General features: G+C 53.0%; 1 protein-coding gene and 2 non-coding genes across 3 annotated transcripts in view; all 3 read right to left on the bottom strand.

Annotated features, from left to right (window-relative positions):
- Positions 1–11,149, bottom strand: part of LOC102564873 (zinc finger protein with KRAB and SCAN domains 7) — a 32,879-nt gene extending 21,730 nt beyond the window's left edge. Inside the window, exons 1-9 of the mRNA XM_059719096.1 lie at positions 10,477–11,149; positions 9,334–9,801; positions 8,999–9,206; positions 8,525–8,590; positions 7,801–8,058; positions 6,839–6,955; positions 5,461–5,645; positions 4,311–5,071; positions 1,384–1,480 (exon numbers count right to left, since the gene is read on the bottom strand). Coding sequence (XP_059575079.1) covers positions 1,384–1,480; positions 4,311–5,071; positions 5,461–5,645; positions 6,839–6,955; positions 7,801–8,058; positions 8,525–8,590; positions 8,999–9,206; positions 9,334–9,696 — 2,055 coding nt within the window. The 5' untranslated portion in view covers positions 9,697–9,801; positions 10,477–11,149. The remainder of the gene's footprint in view (positions 1–1,383; positions 1,481–4,310; positions 5,072–5,460; positions 5,646–6,838; positions 6,956–7,800; positions 8,059–8,524; positions 8,591–8,998; positions 9,207–9,333; positions 9,802–10,476) is intronic.
- A 1,944-nt stretch (positions 11,150–13,093) lies between these two features.
- On the bottom strand, positions 13,094–13,167 carry TRNAT-UGU (transfer RNA threonine (anticodon UGU)). Its single transcript has one exon. It is a non-coding gene; the product is annotated as a tRNA-Thr (tRNA).
- A 3,203-nt stretch (positions 13,168–16,370) lies between these two features.
- TRNAG-GCC (transfer RNA glycine (anticodon GCC)) lies at positions 16,371–16,441 on the bottom strand. The gene has a single exon. It is a non-coding gene; the product is annotated as a tRNA-Gly (tRNA).
- Between the last annotated feature and the right edge of the window lie 5,341 nt (positions 16,442–21,782).

Raw genomic sequence — 21,782 nt, 5'->3', positions numbered from 1 at the left:
CTGTGCCCTCCCCATGGACACTCTCGCTTCCCGTCTCAGGCCGTCGCTCCTGGTGCTGCTGGAAGCCCCACTGCATCCCCCCATGACAGTCAGCACCTCTGTTACTGCTGCATGGAGCAGAGAATTGCTTGTCCTGTGGACGAGTGGCGTGCAGCTGAGGTGAAGGTACCCTGCAAGCTTCCAGCTGCCCTCGATCCAAGCTGCTCACAGCACGTGTTCAGCTGGTGCAGACCACAATGGGCACGGGAGACCACTGGCAGTACATTGTGGGCTTCATTCCTGCCAGGGCTCCTCTCCTTTGCGGTGCTTTCACCTGGACCTGGGCAGGGACCTAGAATGGGGCAGGCTGGAGCAGAATCGGAGCCAAGGATCAGGTACTGAACAGCTCCTGCCTTGTGCTCCGCTCTCATGTCTCACAACCTGAGCACCCCAGACACTTGCATGGGGAGGAGGGATCCCTCCAGCTCTTTCCTAGTGCTATGACCAAGTGTCCAGATTTATAGGACTCCTTTGCATGTTCCAGCCCCATGTAGTTTGCTGTCTAGCCAGGGAGCTAGACAGCCTCGGGCTGTCAGCCTGGGGCTTCAGACACCCCCAGATCTATGGCACACATCCCACATGCAAGCCCCAAGCTGGGAGACCTTAGGGTTCAGATGCCCCCGAGTCTCTCGCTTGCCTCACAACAAAAGGTGAAGGAACAAGTCAGGAGCAATCTGCCATCACCATTAATTGCACAAATGCTCACCCTAGGGCAGACATACACACAGGATGCAGGATACCAGGTTAGTAAATCTGCCACCATCCAGATCATAGAGAACCCACTCAACTGAGGAAGAACCACACTTGATCTTAGCCTAAAACAGGCTGGGGTGAAGTGGAAAGGGACTGGAAGAGACCACGGGGGCACTGATTGGCCACCAAAGTAGCAGGTGATTACTTGATAGTTTTCCATTCCAGGGTACGCAGCTAACAAGGAGTCATGGCTAAACAGTACCATGGGCCTGCGTAGACATAGAGGCATGTAAACCTTACTCTGACACAAGAGACCATCCTGGATTTGGGGCAGTGGTCACGTGAAGGTGGCCTGCTCCTCACACGGGACTTCTTCCTGGCTGCGGCAGACAGCAGAGCCATTGGCACGGAGGTGCGAGGATGCTGTGGCCTCAAAATGGGACTAGGGTTCAATGGTTCCTGCACCAGGTTGGAGTCAAATTCCGCTTTCTGGGAAACAGCATCCACCTTCCCATTTCTGCATCATCAGAAAGTCTAAGTGGGCCTTCAAGAAAAACACCCACCACAGCAAAGTTGCCTTAGGTTGAGTGTTTTGGATATACACAAATATTCTAGTATAATGTCAAGGTAATGTCTGTCAGCAGGAGGAACCGGGGGAGTCTGCAGAGATGTGCGCATTGGGAGTTTGGACTGCAGCTTCCAGAAACCACTGGGGTTGGGGAAGTTGGAAAAAGGAAGAGGGTGCAGGCTGAAGGAAGAGGGAAAGAGCAGTGTGCAGGTGGAACCTGGCCAGCCCCACACAGGAGCGCACAGGGGAGCTGGAGATCTCACAGGCTCAGGCAACCAGGACTGTGGACTGAAGGAACTGCGCACTTGGGAGCAGCTGCAGCTCTGACCACTCTTGGGACTAAAAACTTGTTTGGGGAACACTGCTGGAGGTGGCAGGGGGAGAGGGGTGGTAGGGAGTTAAGGCGCTGAGTGTGTTACCACAATGTTGCTGTTCCCTCCCTTTGGCCTGTTGACTTGTGATCCTAACCCCTATGATTTTCTATATACAAGTGGGAACTTCCCCTTGCTTCTTGGGCCAGTTTCTGGGGCTCCAGGTCAGCAATTAGGTTTTTGTGATTTGTAAGAACCTGTACTTTGTGCCATGGCTCTTCAAAATATTGCCACCACTTCCCAAAAGGCACTCTGATACCTATGAGTTGACAGGTCAGGATCTCAAGATTTCTTTTCTGTTGGGGGGTTTGCAGGAAAAGAAGATGCAGGATTGTTGTGGGACCTGCCATTGTGAGAGCACCACACCTATTCGAGTGCTAGATGCATCTATTTCTACCGCAAGCAACAAGGTGGGGTCTGGACAAACTAGCATGGGGCAGAGGTGAAGGCCCATTTCATCCAAAAGCTCACTGGGCTTCCACAGGCCAGTACAACTGGAGGATTTTACTTAGTAGGGTGGGGAGAGAGCTAGCAATAGAACAATAAACCTGGCACAGGCTGTCAGATGTGGAAAGTGCAGCTGGGCTCCAACTGACCAAGTCCAACTTCGCCCTGCTCAGCAGCCCTCCAGGTCTCTGGAATCAGAACTAAGGAGAGAGAATCAAAAGAGAAGACGTACTGGCTTATCCCTCCTGGTGGGAATCCCATCATTCAACAGGAACTGGAGCTTAACATGGTTGTGGCCATGGGTGTAACTGGAGGCCTGACCTCATCACCAGGGTCTCAGTTGAACTTTCCCATGTCCCCACTCACTTGCTGGAGATGCTGTGCAGCATCTACTTCTGTAACACACTACTTTCTTCTCCATAAGACTATGTCACAAAAAGCAGTGAGAACTGCATTTGAAAAGCTGGCTCTGAAATCAGGCTTTGGGAAGAGACATCGGGACCTTAACTGATCTGTACCCATGCACGCATGAAAAGGGGTGGTTCTGATTTCAGTTCCTTAGACACACACCCTCACCTACACACCTTGTCCCCAACCTCTGCTGCCCCTTAGCAATTCAGTAAACAACAGGTGCATTCAAAATGTGTCAAACAACCTCCCATTCCCTCCCTTCTTCCTATGGCCACCTCCGGCAACAAACCGGGCCTCCTGCCAAAGAACTGAGCTCATTCAGAAGTCACAAGGTTAATCTCTTAAATGCTGTAATAAAGGGAAAGTGGGGGGAAATTTATACACTGCAGGGATATCAGCAGAAAGAACAATTATGGAGATCATCTCCTCGCACGTTCCCCCAGCGCCTGGGCTGGCCTCTGCCTGAGATGTTTCCTTTGAACCCCTCCCCATCATCAAACCTTGGGGGCCAGCCTCTGTGTCCTTTGGGTTCTGTGGTGCCCTTGAAGGACCAAACAATGGTTGAACTCTTGCTGCAGTCCACCAGCAGGAGACTACTTGCCACAATGCAGACCCTGGTGGGTGCTGAGCAGGTTCCCAAGACCTTCCTGTACTGCTGGCAGAATTATAGATGCTCCTGGATCTGGATGCATTGGTGTTGGGCCAGTTTGGAGGAGTGGAGGAAGCACTTTGCACACTCCGAAGACTGATCTGGCTTCTCCCCGTGTGGATATGCTGGTGCACAGCCAGGTTGTAAGATCGGGGGAAGCTTTTCCCACACTCCAAGCACCAATGGGGCCTCTCCCCCAGCCCATGTAGATGGGCCTGCAGTGGAACACTAGGGGGTGCTACTACACTGAAGCACCAACTTCACTGTACCAGGCCCAAAACCATGCTTCAGAAGTCTCCCCTGGGGAGCCTATGTCCGGCCATCCCCCTTCCTGCAGACATCCCGCAAGCCTGGGTTAACATTGCTACCTTCCAAGCAGTGGTCTACGGTTGGGCTCTATGCAGTCTGGGGTACATAGACTCTGCAGACCTCAGGGGAACTTTGCCCACTGGTAGTATCTGGGTGCTCCTTTTACCTGAAGCATTCAAAAGCAGCCTCCGGTACCGGAGGAAAGTAAAAAGCCAAGCCCACCTTAGCTAGCCGAGCAATGGGAGTTATAAAGACGTGTCTCTCCCCTCAGAGATTCACAGCTAGGCACGCTGTAACAGATAGCTTTGATTGATCAGAGAGAGGGAGAATAGGAGTGGGGGTGGGGTAGAGAACAGAATATGTTTAAGAGGAAAAAAAAACCAAACACCTTGAGCAATCACTAATAAAATGAGTCATACAAAAATGGGCTTGTGACCCTTTCAGCACGTCTAAAAATCACTTAATCCTAATATACTGGCTAAGTTTCCATATCTACTTACAGTATAATCATCTAGAGCATTTCTCCAGAGGCCCAAGCTTGGCTGAGTCCCCAAAATGACTGCGTGTCCTTCCCAAAAATGCCTGCTACAGGACAAAGGAAAACCGAGCTCCCCTTCCCATAGGACTTTTTAAAGCCCAGTCGCCTAGGTGACCAGGTAGAGCTGAAGCAGAAGGGGGCGGAGGCTGGGCTGTCTCAGACCACAAAGACAGGAACAGGGGGATTTTTTTCCACAGATCTGGTGGTTGGCCAGCCTACAGGACTGGTTGAAGTTCTTCCCACACAAGCAGCACTGATGTGACTTCTCCTCTCGTGTGGATATGCTAGTGCTCAGCCAGGCAGGAGGATCGGGTGAAGCTCTTCCCACACACAGAACACTGATGTGGCTTTTCCCTTGTGTGGGTAAGTCGGTGTCTGGTCAGGTTGGAGGCTAGGCTGAAGCTCTTCCCACACACAGAGCACTGATGCGGTTTCTCGCCTGTGTGGATACGCTGGTGCTCAGCCAGCTTGGAGGATCGGGTGAAGCTCTTCCCACACACACAGCACTGATGTGGCTTCTCCCCTGTGTGGATACGTTGGTGCTCAGCCAGGTTGGAGGATCTGTTGAAGGTCTTCCCACACTGTGAGCACCGATGTGGCTTCTCCCCTGTGTGGATAAGCTGGTGCCGGGTGAGGTGGGAGGACCAGATGAAGCTCTTCCCACACACAGAGCACTGATGTGGCTTCTCCCCTGTGTGGATACGCTGGTGCTCAGCCAGGTCAGAGGATCGGGTGAATCTCTTCCTACACTCTGACCATCGATGTGGCTTTTCCCCTGTGTGTATGAGCCGGTGTTTGGTCAGGCTGGAGGACAGATTGAAGCTCTTCCCACAATCTAAGCACTGATGCGGCTTCTCCCTTGCGTGCATGCACCAGTGTCTGCCCAGCTTGGAGGTCTTCCTGAAAGTCTTCCTACACTTGGTGACGTGGTGTGGCTGCTCCCCACTCTGCACACATTGGTGCTGGGACAGGTCTTGCCAGCAGCTGAAGATCTTCTTGCACTCGGTGCAGCGGTGTGTCTTCTTCCGCAGGTGGAAGCGCTGGTGCTGAGACAGAGAAGAAATGGGTGAAGGTCTTAGGACACTTGACACAGGAGTACTGATGCTTTCCCCTGTGTTCTCATAAGTGGTTGACCAGGTCCAAGGGGCACAAAGAGCTCTTCCCATGTTTGGTGAAGCAATAGGGGAGCTCCCCAGAATAGATCTGGCAGTGAGCAACTATTGTGAAGAGGCTGGACAGTTAAAGGGTTTCCTGACCTTGAGGCAGGGGTGGGCTCCTGGTTCCATTTGAGGCCCAACCCACTGCATTGGCTTCAATGCAGTGCCTCTTTTCAGGACCTCTTTAGGTCTCTCAGCAACACAAATTCTTCCCTGCACTCAGGGCTCTTTCTGGGTTCTGCCCCTTCTCCACTCTCACGCTCAACTGGAGATTGTACCTGGTTCACTGCTACATTCTCCTTCTGCTTTTTGGGCACCCGCTGACTGTTGTGCCATTGCTCCTTCTCAGGTCTCAGGGAGTCCATCTCACCCAAACTCCCTGGGGAAGTCCGTGGGGGCTCCAGGTTCACAAACCCTTCTGCAGGAGCCTGCTCCTCAGCTGTGCTCAGCAGCCAGGCACCACCTTCACGGAGAAGAAAATCCCGATTAATCCCTACTCTGCCAGCAAAGGGCAAATACTTCTATTCCTTTTGCTGGGACAGGCCTCAGAGCAGGCTTGGACCTGTGTTCCCTCAAGAAATCAATGTTTTCCTGCCAAAACCCCAAGTGCTGGGAGGAAGGGAAGGGCTGTACCCTCTGCCAGGCTAATGTTCCCTATTCACGGAAGTTCAGAACCAAACTCAGTATTTCTGGCTCAGCTGACAGCCCCATCCCCTCAGGCCCTGCTAAGAGAAGGACATGTGGGACATGTTCATTAGGACAGTACTTGAATGGCTTCATGCTATAATGACCCAAAGAGGAGGGGAGGTGGTCTTAGAGCTCCGTCTCTCTTTTCTGAAAGGAGCAGAGCTGTCTCTGCTGCAACTAATGAGTTCATGGAGCTTTCCTCCACTGACAGGCCCCAGGGGAGATTTATGTCACAGGAGTCTGTACTGGGTCTAAAGCCTTGGCATGAACCTGAACCTGGACTCTGTGCAGAGTCTCAGGCTTTGTGACACTTGGGGCCACGAACACAAAACACAAAGGAGACAATTCTGGTGCAACCTGTGGGGTATTCACTTCCCCACCACAACCTTAAAGTTCTGTATTGTACTCATGACATGGGGCCATTTCATGCAGGCTGAGACCACGATGAAACAAATCCTGGGTTCCAGATCAACCTGACCAGAAGCCAGGACAGCTTTAGCTTTTCTTGTCCAATAGTAACGGCTACACAGAGCCTCTGCACACCATGCTAATATGGATGTGCGGCTACAAATCCCATCATGACCTGGGAGAGGGTATTAGAGAGGTATGAATACCCTGGGCTCGGGAACGAACTCTTACATTGCTACGTGAAGATGGAAGTTTAAGATCATGGTGTCCCAGGGGAACCACATCTGGGCTGAAAAATCAAGGCAGCAAACCTGATTGTCCTCTAACATCTATCATCCGAGGGAGAAGAAAGGAATAGTTACGTGTCTCCACATGACTCAATTTCAGGGAGTGGAAACAACACCTGCCGGGACACATTACAGCATAATGTACTGTATTTGAGGTCAGCGCCCTGGAATGGCAGCACACAGGCCAGGTCTGCAGTTTCCCGGTCCCCCTGGCACTCTGGGCATGGAGCATTTCTAAAAGCAGAGCTGGGTGAAGGGGACAGCTACAACTCACCTGGCAGCAGATCCTCGGACCTTGAGATTTCCCCACCATCCTCATCATCACAGCCCCAGAGCTCCACTTGTCCTTGCTGGATGCTGCAGACTAAGTCAGGTGTAGGACCTTGATACCCTGTTCAGGGTAGCGATTAAAGAGTGTTTGTTACTGGGTACTGGATACACAATAGCCTACCAGGACGTGGGGAATGGACCCAATGAACTCAAGGTTTCTATTAAGGCCTTGATGGAAAAGGGAGAATAAGCATTTAGAATGAAAGAGAAAGCACTGCAAGGAGAAGCCTTCAATAAACGATAATCCTTGTCACCCAGGTTGTGGAGGGATGGCCATAGGAAACAAATCACCAAACGCATATGGTTTAGAAAGGGTATTAAATTGACAGTCACCAGGGACAGGCATGAATATTCACTGATGTGTGATGTACTAGGAGCAGAAGGATAAAACTTTGACTGTTTTCAAGGTACCAAAAAAGAAGAGACATTGGGAAACATTTTTGGATGGATGGCATTTCTTTTATCAGTGTAATTCCAGAAAGAGGAGTGGAAAGGAGCTTATTCTCAGTGAAGATTTAAACCAAGGATTTGTGGCAGGGAAAAGAATCCATGAATAATTCCCCAAGGAAGAGATGTTTGTGTATTTTAAGGCACAATAAATCGGAGATGATATGACCATGATGAGAAGGGAAAGGGAGATCATATTGCCATGAAACTGTTGAATATGAAAGCACCAGGAGTTATAAGAATGGGACAATTCAAGTGAGAGCAGCTGGATTAAATAAAGAAGGATATATCAATATGAAATGCGAGAGAGGTCTGATCACTGACAAAGCAGTGGGGAGAAAATGGATTTAAACCACCAGCCAAAAGTCCATGAGGATGAGACTGTTGAAACACAGGGAGACAACTACAAAACTTCAGAGTTTCCATAGCTCCAGGGAGAAGCAACAACCAGAGCCTTACCCAGGGAAACGAGGGTTTGGTATATCTTTAGCATCTGGTCCCGGTAAAGCAGCTTGTCTTCATCTTCCAGCAGCTCCCACTCCTTCCGCGTGAAATACACTGCCACGGCCTCAAACACCGCCCGGAGCTGTACTTGGCCTGGCTCAGGTGTCAGGGAGCCCCTCTCCTCCAGTCTCCCTGGGGAAGTCCTCTGCAGCTCCAGGGTTATAGGCTCTTCTCCAGGAGGCTTCTGCTCACCTATCCTCACGGTCCCAGCACCTGCAGGGTGGGGAAGAGAATGCACAGGGTAGCGCTGGTGCTGCCGGCACAGGGAAACCCCTGCTAGTCTCCTATACTGGTCTGGGACTAAGAAAGATAGAAGGTTCAGTGTGTGGAAGATGGGGGAGAAGGAAGACTCCAAGCCCCACAGCTCTTGCTAATAGACCTCCATGGGCACGAGGCTGGAGATGAGCCCCAGTAACTGTCTCAGCGTGGGGTGGTGATCGCAGAGCCTGCAGGGACATCATTCCCTTGAAAAGAAGCTCCAGGGATGTTAAAGGGAAGGGGGAGGAAAAACGCAAGGTCAGTCTTCTCCAGGGCTCCTGAAATGCTTTCTGGGGCACTGGGAGAACCAGAACTGATGAGCTGTTGGAGCACTGACCCCATCAAAATGTTCTGGCAGAGATTTCTGCACTGGGAGACAGTAGCTCCTGCTGCTGGAAAGGATAAAATCACTGCTCCTTACCTGGTCCAGGGAAAGGGCCTCGTCTTGGGTACCACGGCTCCCAGGTCGCCTCGGTTACAAGGGAATCTGCAGCAGGACAGAGCCCTGGGTTAACTGTACCTGAACCAGCCGGAGGCCACTAGGGAGTCTCATTTCTCCATCACCTGCAACAGCCCCTTATTTGGCGCAGAGGTTTTTGGAACATGAATTACATCACTGATTGTTAGCATGGCAACAAGACAAGGCCCAAACAAGATAACGCCTGTCTCTGCTGGGTGCTGCAGACATGCAGAAAGAAAGATCAGGGCCCCCAGCCTGGGAGCTGCCCACACACAGAGATCAGAGCTTGGGCCTAGCCCAACCACATGGTTATGTCTTTAGGAATATTGCAGCCCTGTCATAGGCTGGGGCAGACATTCGAGCTGCTTCCTCTGCATGCAGTCCAGACACTCAGGCATCCAGACTCGCATCTGGGCCTTCCACCTGGTACCTCACCTGGCTCTTGGTGGGGCAGGGGCTCCTCTCTGCGGACATGAGGTGGCTTGTCCCCAGGCCCTGTGGTTTCCCTCTCTCCTGACTCATCCAGAAGCCTTTCCACACAACATGTCTTTGGTTGCTCCGGGCAGGAAGCACCAGGTTCCTGCAGTGCTGCTGTGGACTGCATCTTATCTGAGACTTCCTTGACCTTTACACTCACTGTGACCTGGGGATGAGATAAATATATCACTGGGGAGCTGGAATCCTAGGAGAGATGGGGCTGAGAGGGAACATCCCCCAATCACATGGAGATGGAGACAGAAGCATCCATGATCAGGGTGAAACATTCTCACCTGGAGCTTCTCATCCTCCTTCTGCTGCAGCTGGTATCCCTCAGCCAGGGCCAAGGCTTCCGCACAGGTCTCCACGCCAGGTCCCCACTCCCAGCTTTGCATCTCCCGAGGCAGGATGGCCAGGAACTGCTCCAGCACCACCAGCTCCAGGATTTGCTCCTTGCTGCGGTGCTGGGGCTCTAGCCAGCGCCGACCAAGCTCCTGCAGGAGGCTGCAAACCTCCCACGGCCCCTTGGCTTTCAGGTAGCGGAGGCTCCGGAAGCGTTTACGCCAAGTCTCTGGGGTGGAGAAGTCATGCCCCAGTGCCAGCTGTAGGGTCTCTGAGGGAATCTCGGTCTCAGAAGGGGGCTGCATGGTCTGCATCACCTTCTGCCCCAGGACCTCCTAGCGTCAGACTGGCTCCTCCTACAGCTGCTGCTTTACTGGCTGTGGTGACGACAACCTTGAGGATATCCCCCTGGTTCCAGCCTGGAAGACACGAGGGACATACATGTGTGTGCATGACTGTGTCGGACACATGGGTTCTTTGGTGGGGGCAGTTTGTGTGTCGGATGCTGGGATTCTTGTGGTTGTTTGCAGGTGCACAGGAGAGATGCTTGGATTCTTGGAGGGGGAATGATGGCTGGCTTGCGTGTCCCGGATGTCTCACGTGTGTGACGGCCTGTCAGACAAATCGGCTCTTGTGGGTGCGGGACGGTGTCATGAGCCAGGGTCCTTGTGTGTGTGAGATGGGTGTGCATGTGTATGTACACACACACACACACGGTCATGGTCACAGATGCCTGGGTTCTGTGTGCGTGTGATGGGGGCTGGGGCAGGGGTGTAGCAGGGGAGGGCATACCAGCGTGGGGCAGCATAGGGCTCCAATGGGGCAGGGATCCTGCACCCACCAGGCAGGTGCTTCCCTGGGTGCAGGGCCAGCTGGCGGTAGGCAGGGCACACGCCCCAGACTCATGACACCTGCACCCCAGGGCAGCAGCACGGCCCAGGCTGGCAATCCTGTACCCACAGCCCTTGGACCCCGCTACTGTCTCCCCCAACCCACCACATCTCCTAGTCCTGAGACTGCCAGTGCCCCTCACTCCTACCCTGTAGTCCCGGCCCATGGTACCAACTTAAAATGTATTTCTCACCATCTCCTACCTTTTTCTTACTCGACTGTATTTATCAATGGAGAACTGAAGGGTTTTTGTGCAGCATGAAATGAAATGAAATGAAGACATTCATAGAATCACCGATCATAGAAATGAGGGCGGGAGGGGACCTCAGGAGGTCACATCTAGTCCAGCCCCTGCTCCAAGCAGGACCAGCCCCAACTACATCATCCCAGCCAAGGCTTTGTCTAGCTGGATCTTGAAATTCATCTCCAAAGATGGAGACTCCACCACCTCTCTGGGGAACCTGTTCCAGCACTTCACCACCCTCCTGCTGACAGAGTTTTTCTTAATATCCAACCTCAACTCCCCCATCTCCAACCAGAGCCCATTGCTCCTTGTCCGTCACCTGCCACCACTCAGACCAGCCCAGCTCCGTCCCTTTGCACCCCCCGCAGGGGGCTGAAGGCTGCTATTAAATCCCTGCCTTGTCGCCTCTTCTCCAGACTGGTGCAGCCCAGCGCCCTCAGCCTCTCCTCACCCGTCCCTGCCCCAGGCTCAGCACGGGGGGTGCGGTATGGGACACCCCCGCACCGGGCAGCGAGCAGCGCAGGGGCCGGCGCACGGGCGAGGAGCACGGCTCCTCCGGCTCGCAGGGGCTCAGCCCGCCCCGCGCAGGTCCCCACCCCCGGCCAGGGAGGCTGGGCAGAGCGCTGGCCGGCCCCTGCCCCCCACCCACCCGCTCTGCGGGGCCAGGTCCGGGGCTGGGAGCGGGAGACTGCGGCAGGGCCCCGCTCGCCTGGGTCCTGCCCCGGGGGGGCCTCGCTGTGGGGGGAGGGGCCGGGGTGACCCCGCGGTGGCCAGGCCCGCTCCGCCCCAGGGCAGGGCCCGGCCGCTCCGCGCGGCGCCCTGGCGGACCGCGCCCTGCCCTGGAGCGGGCGCGGGGGTCAGGGCCCGAGGAGCCGCCGAAACCCGGCCGCGACCTATTCTCACCGCGCCCGGACTCCGCTCTGCTTCCGACAGCCAGCCTCGAGAAGCTCCACCCCTTCCTCCCGGCCCAGCCAATAGGAGCAGGGGGGAGGGGGACGGCCTGGCCAATCAGAGAGCGGAGGGGGGCGGGTCCCTCCTGACCCCGCCCCGCCCCCTGGTGACGTCACCGGCAGCGCCCACGTGCTGCTGGGCTCGCGATGCCCGCGGGCTGGTCCTGCGCCCGGAGGCGTGGTCCCCGCGCTGCGCCCCGTCCGCGGTGTGGATGCCCCGCTCCCTCCTGCCCCTTTCCAAGCTCCTTGGTCACTGGACTCCGGTGGCCCAACAAGGCCTTTGGGAATCCGCCTTTCCTTGTCTTGCCTCTGCTCCCTCCCTGCCCTCCTGCCAGTCCTGTGCCCGCGGGAAGGGCCTCCTGCGATGCGGGCTGACCTACCGCACGCCCGGGTTTCCCAGACACGTCCTCTCTTTTGGGGCCCTGGTGCTCCAGCCGGAGCGCCAAATGTGTGGTTTTAAAAGGCGGCCAAATGTCCAGGTTTTCGCTTTGCCTCTGCTTTTGCTCGGGGCCGGGGGCAGTGGGGAAGCTGGCCGGGTGCGTGCGCGAGCAAGCTGCTTGGGCAGCGGGGCTGGGAGGGAGCAGGGCCATGGGGCAGGAGTGCAGCGCACCAGCCGCACTGGGAGGCAGGGGCTGCGGGTCGGGAGTGACGAGCACTGGCAGGGCTGGCGGGTGGGAAAGGGGCTGCGAGTTGGGAGTGAGGGGTGCCGGCAGGGCTGGGGGGGGCAAGGGGCTGCTGGGGTGCCTCAAGTCTCAAAGGGCTGTGACCCACTGGTCTAGCCTCTCTTTGTTCCCATGCAGGGTGGCTATAGGCCATACAGGTCCTGGGCTGGGACCCGTGGTCAGGGGCACTGACATGATTTGACATGGCCAACCTGTGGAATAAAACCAGGTAGGCGCTGCTGGGAACGGAGGTCTCCCCCACTGCCAGAAAAGTAGGGCCTGGGGGGCACCAGAGACCCACAGAGAGAAGCCCACCCCCACAGAAGTTGGGGAGCTTGTAGAGGGCAGCCCCACCCCATGGACTGCATGATCCCTTGCTAGGTGACGGCCAGTCAGGGTTTCCCTACAGACCATGACTATCCTTATGGAGGTTAGGGTTCCCGTATAGGGCCTGCCACCCCCTCAAGGTCTCTGGACTTGCTAAGAAGGGGGAGTAACCCCCGACTTCAAAAAGAATTTTGGAAGTAAGAAAAGGATTGAGGAGGGTGAATCGAAGGGCAATCTCACGGCACAGAGAGGGCTCAGGTATTTAGTGCCTTCCTTACTTCAGCAAGGTTTATTGTCCTCAGATAGTCCCTGCACTAAGCTGGACTGACCATTACTCAGTCCAACTTAGTGAAGCTTTCTCTTAACAGGCTGCAACATATTAGATGCAACCCATGGTCCCCTAACTTGCTACCAGGAACAGGTCACAGCCCCTGCATTTGTACCATGATCATGGGTTTTGGCCCAGGTGGTTTAACTTATCTGGCAGGAGAGAGACCTTTCCTCTCAGCTTCAAATGCCTTGGTGTAGTTAGAGGGTCCCTTACACTTTGCTTAGGCTGCCCCCCATGAGAGTCTACCAATGTCTCCAAATGCAAAGATCTCACCTAATCCTTGCACTGTGTTAGATAGTGAAAAGTAGGCATTGCTGGGAGTTGAACCCAGGATCCCCTGTTTACAAGACAGGTGCTTTAACCAGCTAAGCCACAGTGCCCATTGAAATTGATTTCCCTGCCTTTCTGTCTTCTCCACCAAGTGAAGAGCACTTGTTTGCTTTGGGAATTAAGGCAAAAGTATTTCTCCCAGGCTAAAGAAGTTGGTGGTGGGGCAGGCGGAAGGGGGTTGAGGCAAGTTTTTCACAGACCTGTCTGGGACCCAGGGCCTGGGGTTTACATTTCTGTCTCCCACCCCCAGGGAACCAGCATGGCATGTAAAGCACTTGAATAAGTCACCCAGAGAATTTGTGGATTCTCTAGTTCTTGGCGGTTTTTGAGAGGCAGCTAGAAAAAGCCTTGGCTGGGATGATCTAGTTGGGGCTGGTCCTGCTTTGAGCAGGCGGCTGGTCTACATGACCTCCTAGGGTCCCTTCCAACCCTCATTGTCTATGATTGTATGACTCAGGTGGCTCTGTGGCTGCTAAGGGCTGGTGGGCGAGGGCTGTTCTTGACTGGTGTGGGATGTCACAACAGGGCCAAGCATGACAGTGTGTTCTGTTCCTGTCACGCGTGAGCATTTAATCCTGTTGTTCCCCCCGCTTGTGTGGCCCCCAGAGCCCTGGTCCAGCTGATGCCCCCTCCCAAACCCTACGGGCATCAACTGCTTAGCATGCCCACTGTCCTGCTCTGGGTCCAACACCTTCAGGAGCTGGGAGGAGAGTTGAACTAACTGCACCGCCCAGCCAGCCCAGCTCCTAGGGCTGGAGACCAAGGCCAAGATTGTGGTTAGATGAGGGCAGAGTGGTCTCTTGCTGGCCATGGCCTGTTTCTCAGCCAGGCACAAGCACCACTACATGAGCTCCTGTGTGCCAGTGCCTGGATGGAGACAGATCCACATGCCCAACATCTTGGGGCATAAGTGGGGCTCTGGAGAGGAAGACAAAGAGAGGCATGGCGGGGTCACCATGCCCTGGAGGGGCAAACTACAGTATAGGTAGTTGGAAAATATTGGCCTCCTTGCATCAGATGCTGTGGCACTGCCTACCCCACTGAGGTGGGAGTGGGGCAGGACCCCAGCCAATCCCTACCACCTCCTTCAGTTAGTTCAGTTGTCCTCCCAGCTCCTGAAAGTGTTAGACCCAGAGCAGGACAGTGGGATACAAGGTGGCAGGTGGGGGCATCAGGGGCTAGATATCCAACACACCCGAGGTGCCGCTGCCTCTTGGGTGGGGTGTTGGGGGGTGGGTTTGCACCTGGGCTGGTGCTGGCTGGCACCTCATAGATTCCCTGTTCAAAGAGGCATGGAATTCCATAGGTTACAGCCTACTTGTCACATGTATAGAACATGCATAGTTTATATTGTTATATATGCAATTTATGTTCATGTGTCAATTTTATGTAATTAATTAACAGGAATATCTGGGAGTCCTTTCTTAGGAAGGAATGAGTTGGAAATCCAGGATTACTTAGAGGAGAAACAGAGGATGCTTTTCATCTCTGGGTCAGTTCTACACTGAACTGATCACGATTTCGTATCTCTGAAATGAATTGTGGTGGGTCCATACACAAGCAAGCGGGTGCTTCCTTCCCCTGGTGCAGGATCACTGTAACCCCCGAGGGTGTGGACTTCTCTCCATGGCTCAGCCTGTCCTATGCATGGGGAACTGTCTCTGCTGAGTCAGGCTAGCAGGGGTCTGAGCTCTGGGGCCTGAGCCTTTTGCAGCTGAACAAGGGCAAGGGGAGGGCAGGGGTCAAAGTCTGGATGTCCCCTTAAGGGGAAAGGAAATGGGAGAGGAAAGGGCTCCTTAGTTTTGCAGACAAAGGTCAAACTAGATCCAAGGGCTGGAAACTGGAATGTGGCTCTTGGCCTGGCTGAGCCAGGGCAATTATGTACTGCTTACCCCACCTCCCACCACAGCCCAACCCCCTCCAGCTCCACACCGAGCTTTAAGCCAAACACATTCCCAGCCCACCATCCCCAAAACACACCTAGTTCTACATGGATTAGGTCCACTCTGATTTGCAGCCCCCTTCCCAACCCCAAGGGTCCTACAGCACACTTTTCCCAATGTCCCTTCTCTCCACCAGACCTATAGTCAAGATGACAATATCCCCTTGGGGTAACCCTGGCCATGTCCCAACCTGTTTTCAGACTCTTGGTTTTGGGGGCATGGACTCAAGTTCTCCTCTCTGGTGACCACAGTGCCTTGATTTGCAGTGAGCATGGAACGAGAGGGGGTGGATGGGACCTGCTCCTGATGGCAGCCCTGGGGCAGTGCAGGCAAGTGTGTTGCTGCACAGCAGTGTTAAATTTTAGGCCTTTCAGTGATCTCTGTTCCATGTCCAGACAAGAGGGTCTCCCTGGGGTTTCTCATCTACCCTGTGAATTGAAGAGCATTTTATGGTTGTGGTGGTGAGGAAGGGATGGGACAGAACTCCTTTGTTGAGGTGTAATTTTATGTAGAAAAATGCCTTTTGTGGTACTTTATGCCTGGCTCTGGGGAAACAGCCCTTCCTGGGGAGTGGTACAGCATCAACACCCTTTCTGCAATAGTCGCCAGAGTTTTGCTGAAGACTGAAAACAAAAAGGAAAGGAAAGGGAGGCAAGCTAGGTGTGAAGGGGACTACAAAATAGAAAAGGGCAGTGCAAGAGGAGTGTGGCAAAGGAGAGGTCATTCAAGATGGAAAGAGCTGAACTGTGTCTCTGCTCAATTTGGAACTGAAATTTAGGATTTAATGTCCAGGGTGCTGGCCTCCCCAGCAGAAATCCAGCTTTGAACTTCCCACTCATTCTCTCCTCCCCTTCTTTTTCTGCCAGATGCATTTCTCAATGGACAGCTCGCCTTTTTTGTGAAGACTGAAATAAAATTAAGGTATTACATATGTGGGGTTTCTCTTTCTTGCACTATTCATTTTCCCTTCTGGGAAAGGCATGGGGGTGAAGGCTGCACTTTTGTTCATCTTCTTATTTGTAGCATGCTCTCAGTGCTATTGAAATAATCTAGAGGAGTAAGTCTCCGCCAGGGTGATTGGGCACTCTGGGGTGCCATGAGCTTTTTTAATGGTGCCACACAATATTAGTGCTGCTAGTTGTGTACACATCTGCATGTGATTCAAAAGATAAATCCAGAAGTTACAAAAAGGAATCAATAGTGTAAAAGAAATGCTGTTCTGCCTTCTTTGCACTGGAAGATATGTTTTGTGTGGTTTTTTTAAGTCAAGAGTTGAGGAAAAGTTACAAAGGGGCATCAACTGGAGCACCTGCACTGGCTGGGAATTGAACCCAGGTCTCCTGCATGGCAAGCAGGAATTCTACCACTGAACCACCAATGCAGGACAAGTAAAGGTGTTTCTGTCCAGGGTTTGAAAAATAAAAGTAATGGTGAACTCTTCCCTCTATCCTAATTCACTCCAAGGAGAAACAAGCCAAAGGTTTTGGGTGCTCTTCAATCTCATGGTCCAAGGCTGATCAGGAAGCACTGGGCAGTTCTGAAACAAACAGCCAGCACTGGAAAAGAGATGAAAAAATGTAACCATGGGGAAGTGATAGGATGACTTTGTCTGTGCTTCCGCAAGGACCCCACATCTCTTTTTCAGCTCCAGCATTCCATGCGAGTCCTCCTGTCCTGGGATGGGTGCTGAAGGCATCCTGCAGTGATTAAAAGCATCTGGGAATGTAGGTGCCCAAGAGGGGCTGGATAGACTTAACAAATGCCTGCATGTGTGGCCTGGGTCACAGTCTTGGTATTTGGCTGTTCCTCTTCCTTTTTCCTGTATTCATTTAATACATTTCATAGATTCTTAGGGTCAGAAGGGACCTTGGAAGATTATTGAGTCCGACCCCCTGCCCCTGGACAGGAAAGGGCACCAGTGTCAAGTGATCCCAGCCAGGTTTGTCCAGTCTCCTAAAGACCTCCAAGGTAGGGGAGAGCACCACCTCTCTTGGAAGCCCATTCCAGGTTTTGGTATAAATAAGTTCTTTCTAATGTCCAATCTGAATCTGCTATCAATTTCTGGCTGTTGTTCCTAGTTACTCCAAGAGGTGCCCTAGTAAACAGAGCATCTCCTATTCCTTGCTGCCCACTCCCTGCAACAAATTTGTAGACTGCCACCAGATCCCCTCTCAGCCTTCTCTTACGGAGGCTGAAGAGATCCAGGTCCTTCAATCTCTCCTCATAGGACCTTTCCTGAAGGTCCCCAACCATCCGAGTAGCCCTCCTCTGGACCCTCTCAAGGTTATCCACATCCCTCTTGAAGTGCGGCACGCAAAACTGGATGCAGTACTCCAGCTGCAGCCTCACCAGTGCTGCATAGAAGGGAAGTATCACCTCCCTGGACCTGTTTGTGATGCACCTGTTAATGCATGATAGAGTGCAGTCGGCTCTGTTGATCACTTCCTCGCATTGACGACTCATGTTCATCTTTGAGTCAGCTATGACTCTGAGATCCCTTTCTGCTGCTGTGCTGCTGAGGTCATCCCCCAATCTGTATGTGTGTTGGTGATTCCTTCTCCCTAGGCACAGCACTCTGCATTTATCTTTGTTGAACTGCATCCTATTTTGTTCTGCCCACCTCTCCAGCCTGTCCAAATCTGCCTGCGTTCATTCCCTCCCATCCACTGTGTCTACCTCTCCCCATAATTTGGTGTCATCTGCAAATTTGGACAGTGTGCTCTCCATGTCCTCATCCAATACACTGTTTCTTGCAGGAATCCTTCCCTGGTCTCAGGGCAAGAGGAGAGATATGTTTTATTCTTATTATTTTAATTTTTCCATGTTCCAAGCCAAATCAGTCAAAGCAATTCCTAATCCATGAGTCAGTCCAGAATCATAAGTGGCCCTACTACTGGCAAACATCCTCCATTCCATTTGGGGCTTCAGATGTTCCCAAATCCTTTGGCAGGCATCCTAAGTGCAGGCCCTAGCCCAGAGGCTTGGGGTTCAGATGCCCCCAAGTTTCGCTTGCCCTTAGCCACATGGCCACAGGAGCAAGCTAGGGAGGAGTCTCCCATTTCCACAAAGTGGGCATAAAGCCAAGATCTCCACACTCCAGCAGGTAAGTGGAAGGTTAACTATACATTACTTTGGTGGGTGCTACCCCCGTGTCAGGAAAGTGGTCATCCCTGGGTGCGACTAGGAAAACTGCCGCAGTGGTCACGGTGTATCCATGACAAGCATAGGCACTAATCTGAGCCAAAAGGCTGAGAAGCGATGAGATTTTTTTTTTTTTTTTGTATTCCAAGCCGAATTAGCCCAAACAAATTCCAAATCCAAGAGTCAGTCCAGAACCATCAATGGCCCTACTACCAGCAAACATCCTCCACCCCCATCTGGGGCTTCAGATGTTTCCAAAATCTTTGGCAGGCATCCTACTTGCAGGCCCAAGCCTGGAGGCTTGGGGTTCGGATGTCCTCCGAGTTTTGCTTGCCCCTTATCCCCTGCTAGTCCCTCCCTTCTCTCCCTGCCTGGCCTAGCTACCCCCTGCCTGTCACTTGCAGAGAAACTCATTGTTGGCACTGGTGATCTCCACCTCAGCTGCAGGGGTCAGGGACTCATATCATAGGCAGAAGTACCCCTCCAGGCAGTGGCACACATTGTGGGGAAGTGTGGGATTGCCTGGGGCACCTTTGAAGCTCAGTCCTGCAACAAACAGGTTCTCATATGCACCCTGGGCATCATTGCAATCAGCAGCAGCAGGGCATAGTGGGTTGGACACCTCTCAGTATGCTCAAACAGCTCATTGTGGTGTGACCAGGGAAGTCTCGGTAGAGGCATGCTCGGGGCACAGGCCATCAGGGCACAGTGGGGGCAATGCCCCATCCCACCTTCCTGGTGAGACATACTAGGGACAGAACAGGGGAATCACCAGCTCTGTGTCCCGGATGAGTGGGAGCCCTAGTTCCTCTGATCCTGGGCAGCGTGAGCCTGCCCCCATGGGAGCAAACTGCCTGGCCTCAGGAGGAGAAGGGAAGGAGTTGGCCCACTCTCTTCTAACCCTTTGAACAGGGGCTGCGGGAAGTCCTGTTGCAGGGCATGTCTACATGTGATGCTAGGTTGCTACAGCAATGCACTACAATGATGTAGTAGTGTCTGTGGGTATCTACACATGACCAGCAGCTACATCACCACAGCAGTGTGCTCCCCTTGTACAGCATGCTGCTAAAAATAATGGTGTGCCACACGCACGGCGTAGTATGGGCTGTTACTGCACCTTGATTTAAGGAAATACTAAATCATGATGCAATAACAGTATCGCCATAGTGACACATAGAAATGTCCACAGTGTTCTTGCTCTGCAGGTTTAGCAGCTGCACGTGGGGGAGAGGCACCAGCTGCCACCGGGGATGCAGCATGAGGAATGGCGCACCAATGACCAAAACCTTCTGAATGCACCGTCTCCACCAGCACCCTAAGACAGCACCCTCCTGCTGGGCAAGCTGGTCACCATCATGGAGGAGTGGCTGGCCAGCTTACAGGCTTGACACCAGTGGCAGAAGCACGTGAGCAGTGAGGGAGGCATGTGAGCGCCACAGGTCGGCGAGCAGGAGCAGGTGGCCAGCGAGCAACCCCTGGCTTCTGGGGTTCATGTTGCCCTCCATGACAGCATGATGGCCAGGAGCTTCTTCTAGAGCATACAGCCTCTGAATCACAACTTCCTAGACCTCTAACACTGGAGGCTGCCAGTGGAACAGGAACAGTGCAAAATACACTAGTCCGGTCCTGTTTGCTCTGCCTTTTAGCATCCACTGTCTAGCACTGTGTGACACAGGAGGCTGGGCATGAGGGATCTGTTCTGACCCAGTAAATGGCAATTCTTATGAAGTGCCAGAAGAAAAGCATTCATCATCAACCCTTGTTTTGAGAACACATGGGTACAGACAGGTAACTCCTTCCTTTGGGAAGCCATCTATCAAGGAACCCCAGTGGCACAATGGATCAAGCACTGGCCTAAGCCAGGGACTGGGTTCAAACTCCACCTGGAGGGACCTCACCAGCCCTTAACCATGGTACAGACAATAAGGACTAGAGCTGGTTCATAGGATTCATTAAAAAACTCCACCACCTCTCTGTGTTACCTGCTTGAGTGCTTCTCCACCCTCCTATCTTATCCAACTTAAACCTCCCTTGCTGCAGTTGGAACCCATTGCTCCTTGTTCTGTCATCTGAGAGTCCAGCTCTGTCCTCCTTGGGACCAGTTAAAGGCTGCTATTAAATGTCTTCCATTCTCTAAACTAAATAAACCTGGTTTCCTCAGCCTCTTCTCACAAATCATGTCCCCCACAACCATTTTTGTTGCCCTCTGCTGGACTCTCTCCAACCTGTCTACATCCTTTTTGTACAAGTCTCTGGTGGGTGCATTTAGCAGGGCACATGTCCCATTACAGGGGGGTTACAAGCCCTGCTTGTCATGGCTACAATCATCTGTTTGAAGCTTGTTTGGTTGCTGCATCAGAAACAGCCTGGCTGAGTAGGCCTGCCCTGCACGAGGATATGCACCATTCAAGGTGCCAGGCAGACCGTGTTCAAGCAAGCAAGCAAAAATGAATCACGATACATTTGTGACAAAATTAATAATTTTTGTACATTTGATTTTTTTTCAAAATAATTTTAATCTCCCCCTTGATGCTTACTCCCCTCCATTTCTCTCTCCATCCAACTTCATGACCACCATTGGCTGCCTGCACCACCTCCATGAGCATCCCTCTGTACCTGTAGAGATTGCAGCCCAGTGTCATCATGCTGAAGGCCTGCCAGGGTTTCTTTCTGGCTCACGCTGGCTCTCAGGCCAGGACTGTTTCCATTAGACAGTCACTGTCTATAAAAAAGAAATGATGCTCTTAGCAAGGAGCCCCCTAAATGCCCACATCACTGGGCTGCAGAAAAACACTCTTTTTGCTTTCCAGCCTGCTGTTCCCATGCATCCTGCACTTATGACTGCCTAGCAGGTGCTAGAGTGCTGCTTATGTCAGCTGAGTGTGCCCTGGGTGTGCTCTACAAACCACTAACACATCAGCAGTTTAGGCAGAGATTTAGTGATTGAGCAAGTGGGATTCTCCATGCTGCCTCTGGCCTGTCCCAAGGCAAGTACTTTAAATCTGAGCTCCAGCTGCCTGCCTGATTTCTGTTTCTAAGCTGACCTAACACCTAATCATGTGTTGATCTATTCAGGTGCTCCATCACTGTCCTACTGCCACACCAAGGGGCTTGTCTTGTTGGGGGTGCTGGCAGTCTTGGTCCCTGGGATCATCGTTCTGCATGTGTTCACCAGGAGAAAGCATCAATGTGACTGGGAGGAGATGAGCTGGGGAGAGGTGGAGGGACTGCCATTCAGACCCTTCCCCAAGTCCCTCGCTGTCGGAGTGTCACTGAGGCAGAACTGAAAAGTTTTACACCCTGGACAGAGATGCCAGAGAGCGTGTGCATGTGTGTGTAAGAGAGAGCATGTGCATGCATGCATGTGTGTTTCTTGCCTTGCCTGGAGATTCAAAGGCCCTTGGTGCTGCTGCTGCCACCGCTCAGTGTCCTTTTGCCCTGGCTGCTGCCGTGGCAGCGTGGGCTCCCCAGAGGCTGTCTGGTGCCTCCTCTAAGCCTGCACCTGGGGCTCACCCTCACTTGCCTTTCACTGGTCACACTACTGGAATGATAGTCTGATGCACTCAGCCCAGAGAGCTAGG

This window comes from Alligator mississippiensis, chromosome 15, assembly GCF_030867095.1.
Source record: "Alligator mississippiensis isolate rAllMis1 chromosome 15, rAllMis1, whole genome shotgun sequence".
Classification (NCBI taxonomy): Eukaryota; Metazoa; Chordata; order Crocodylia; family Alligatoridae; genus Alligator; species Alligator mississippiensis.
This window is presented reverse-complemented; position numbering and strand designations above follow the sequence as displayed.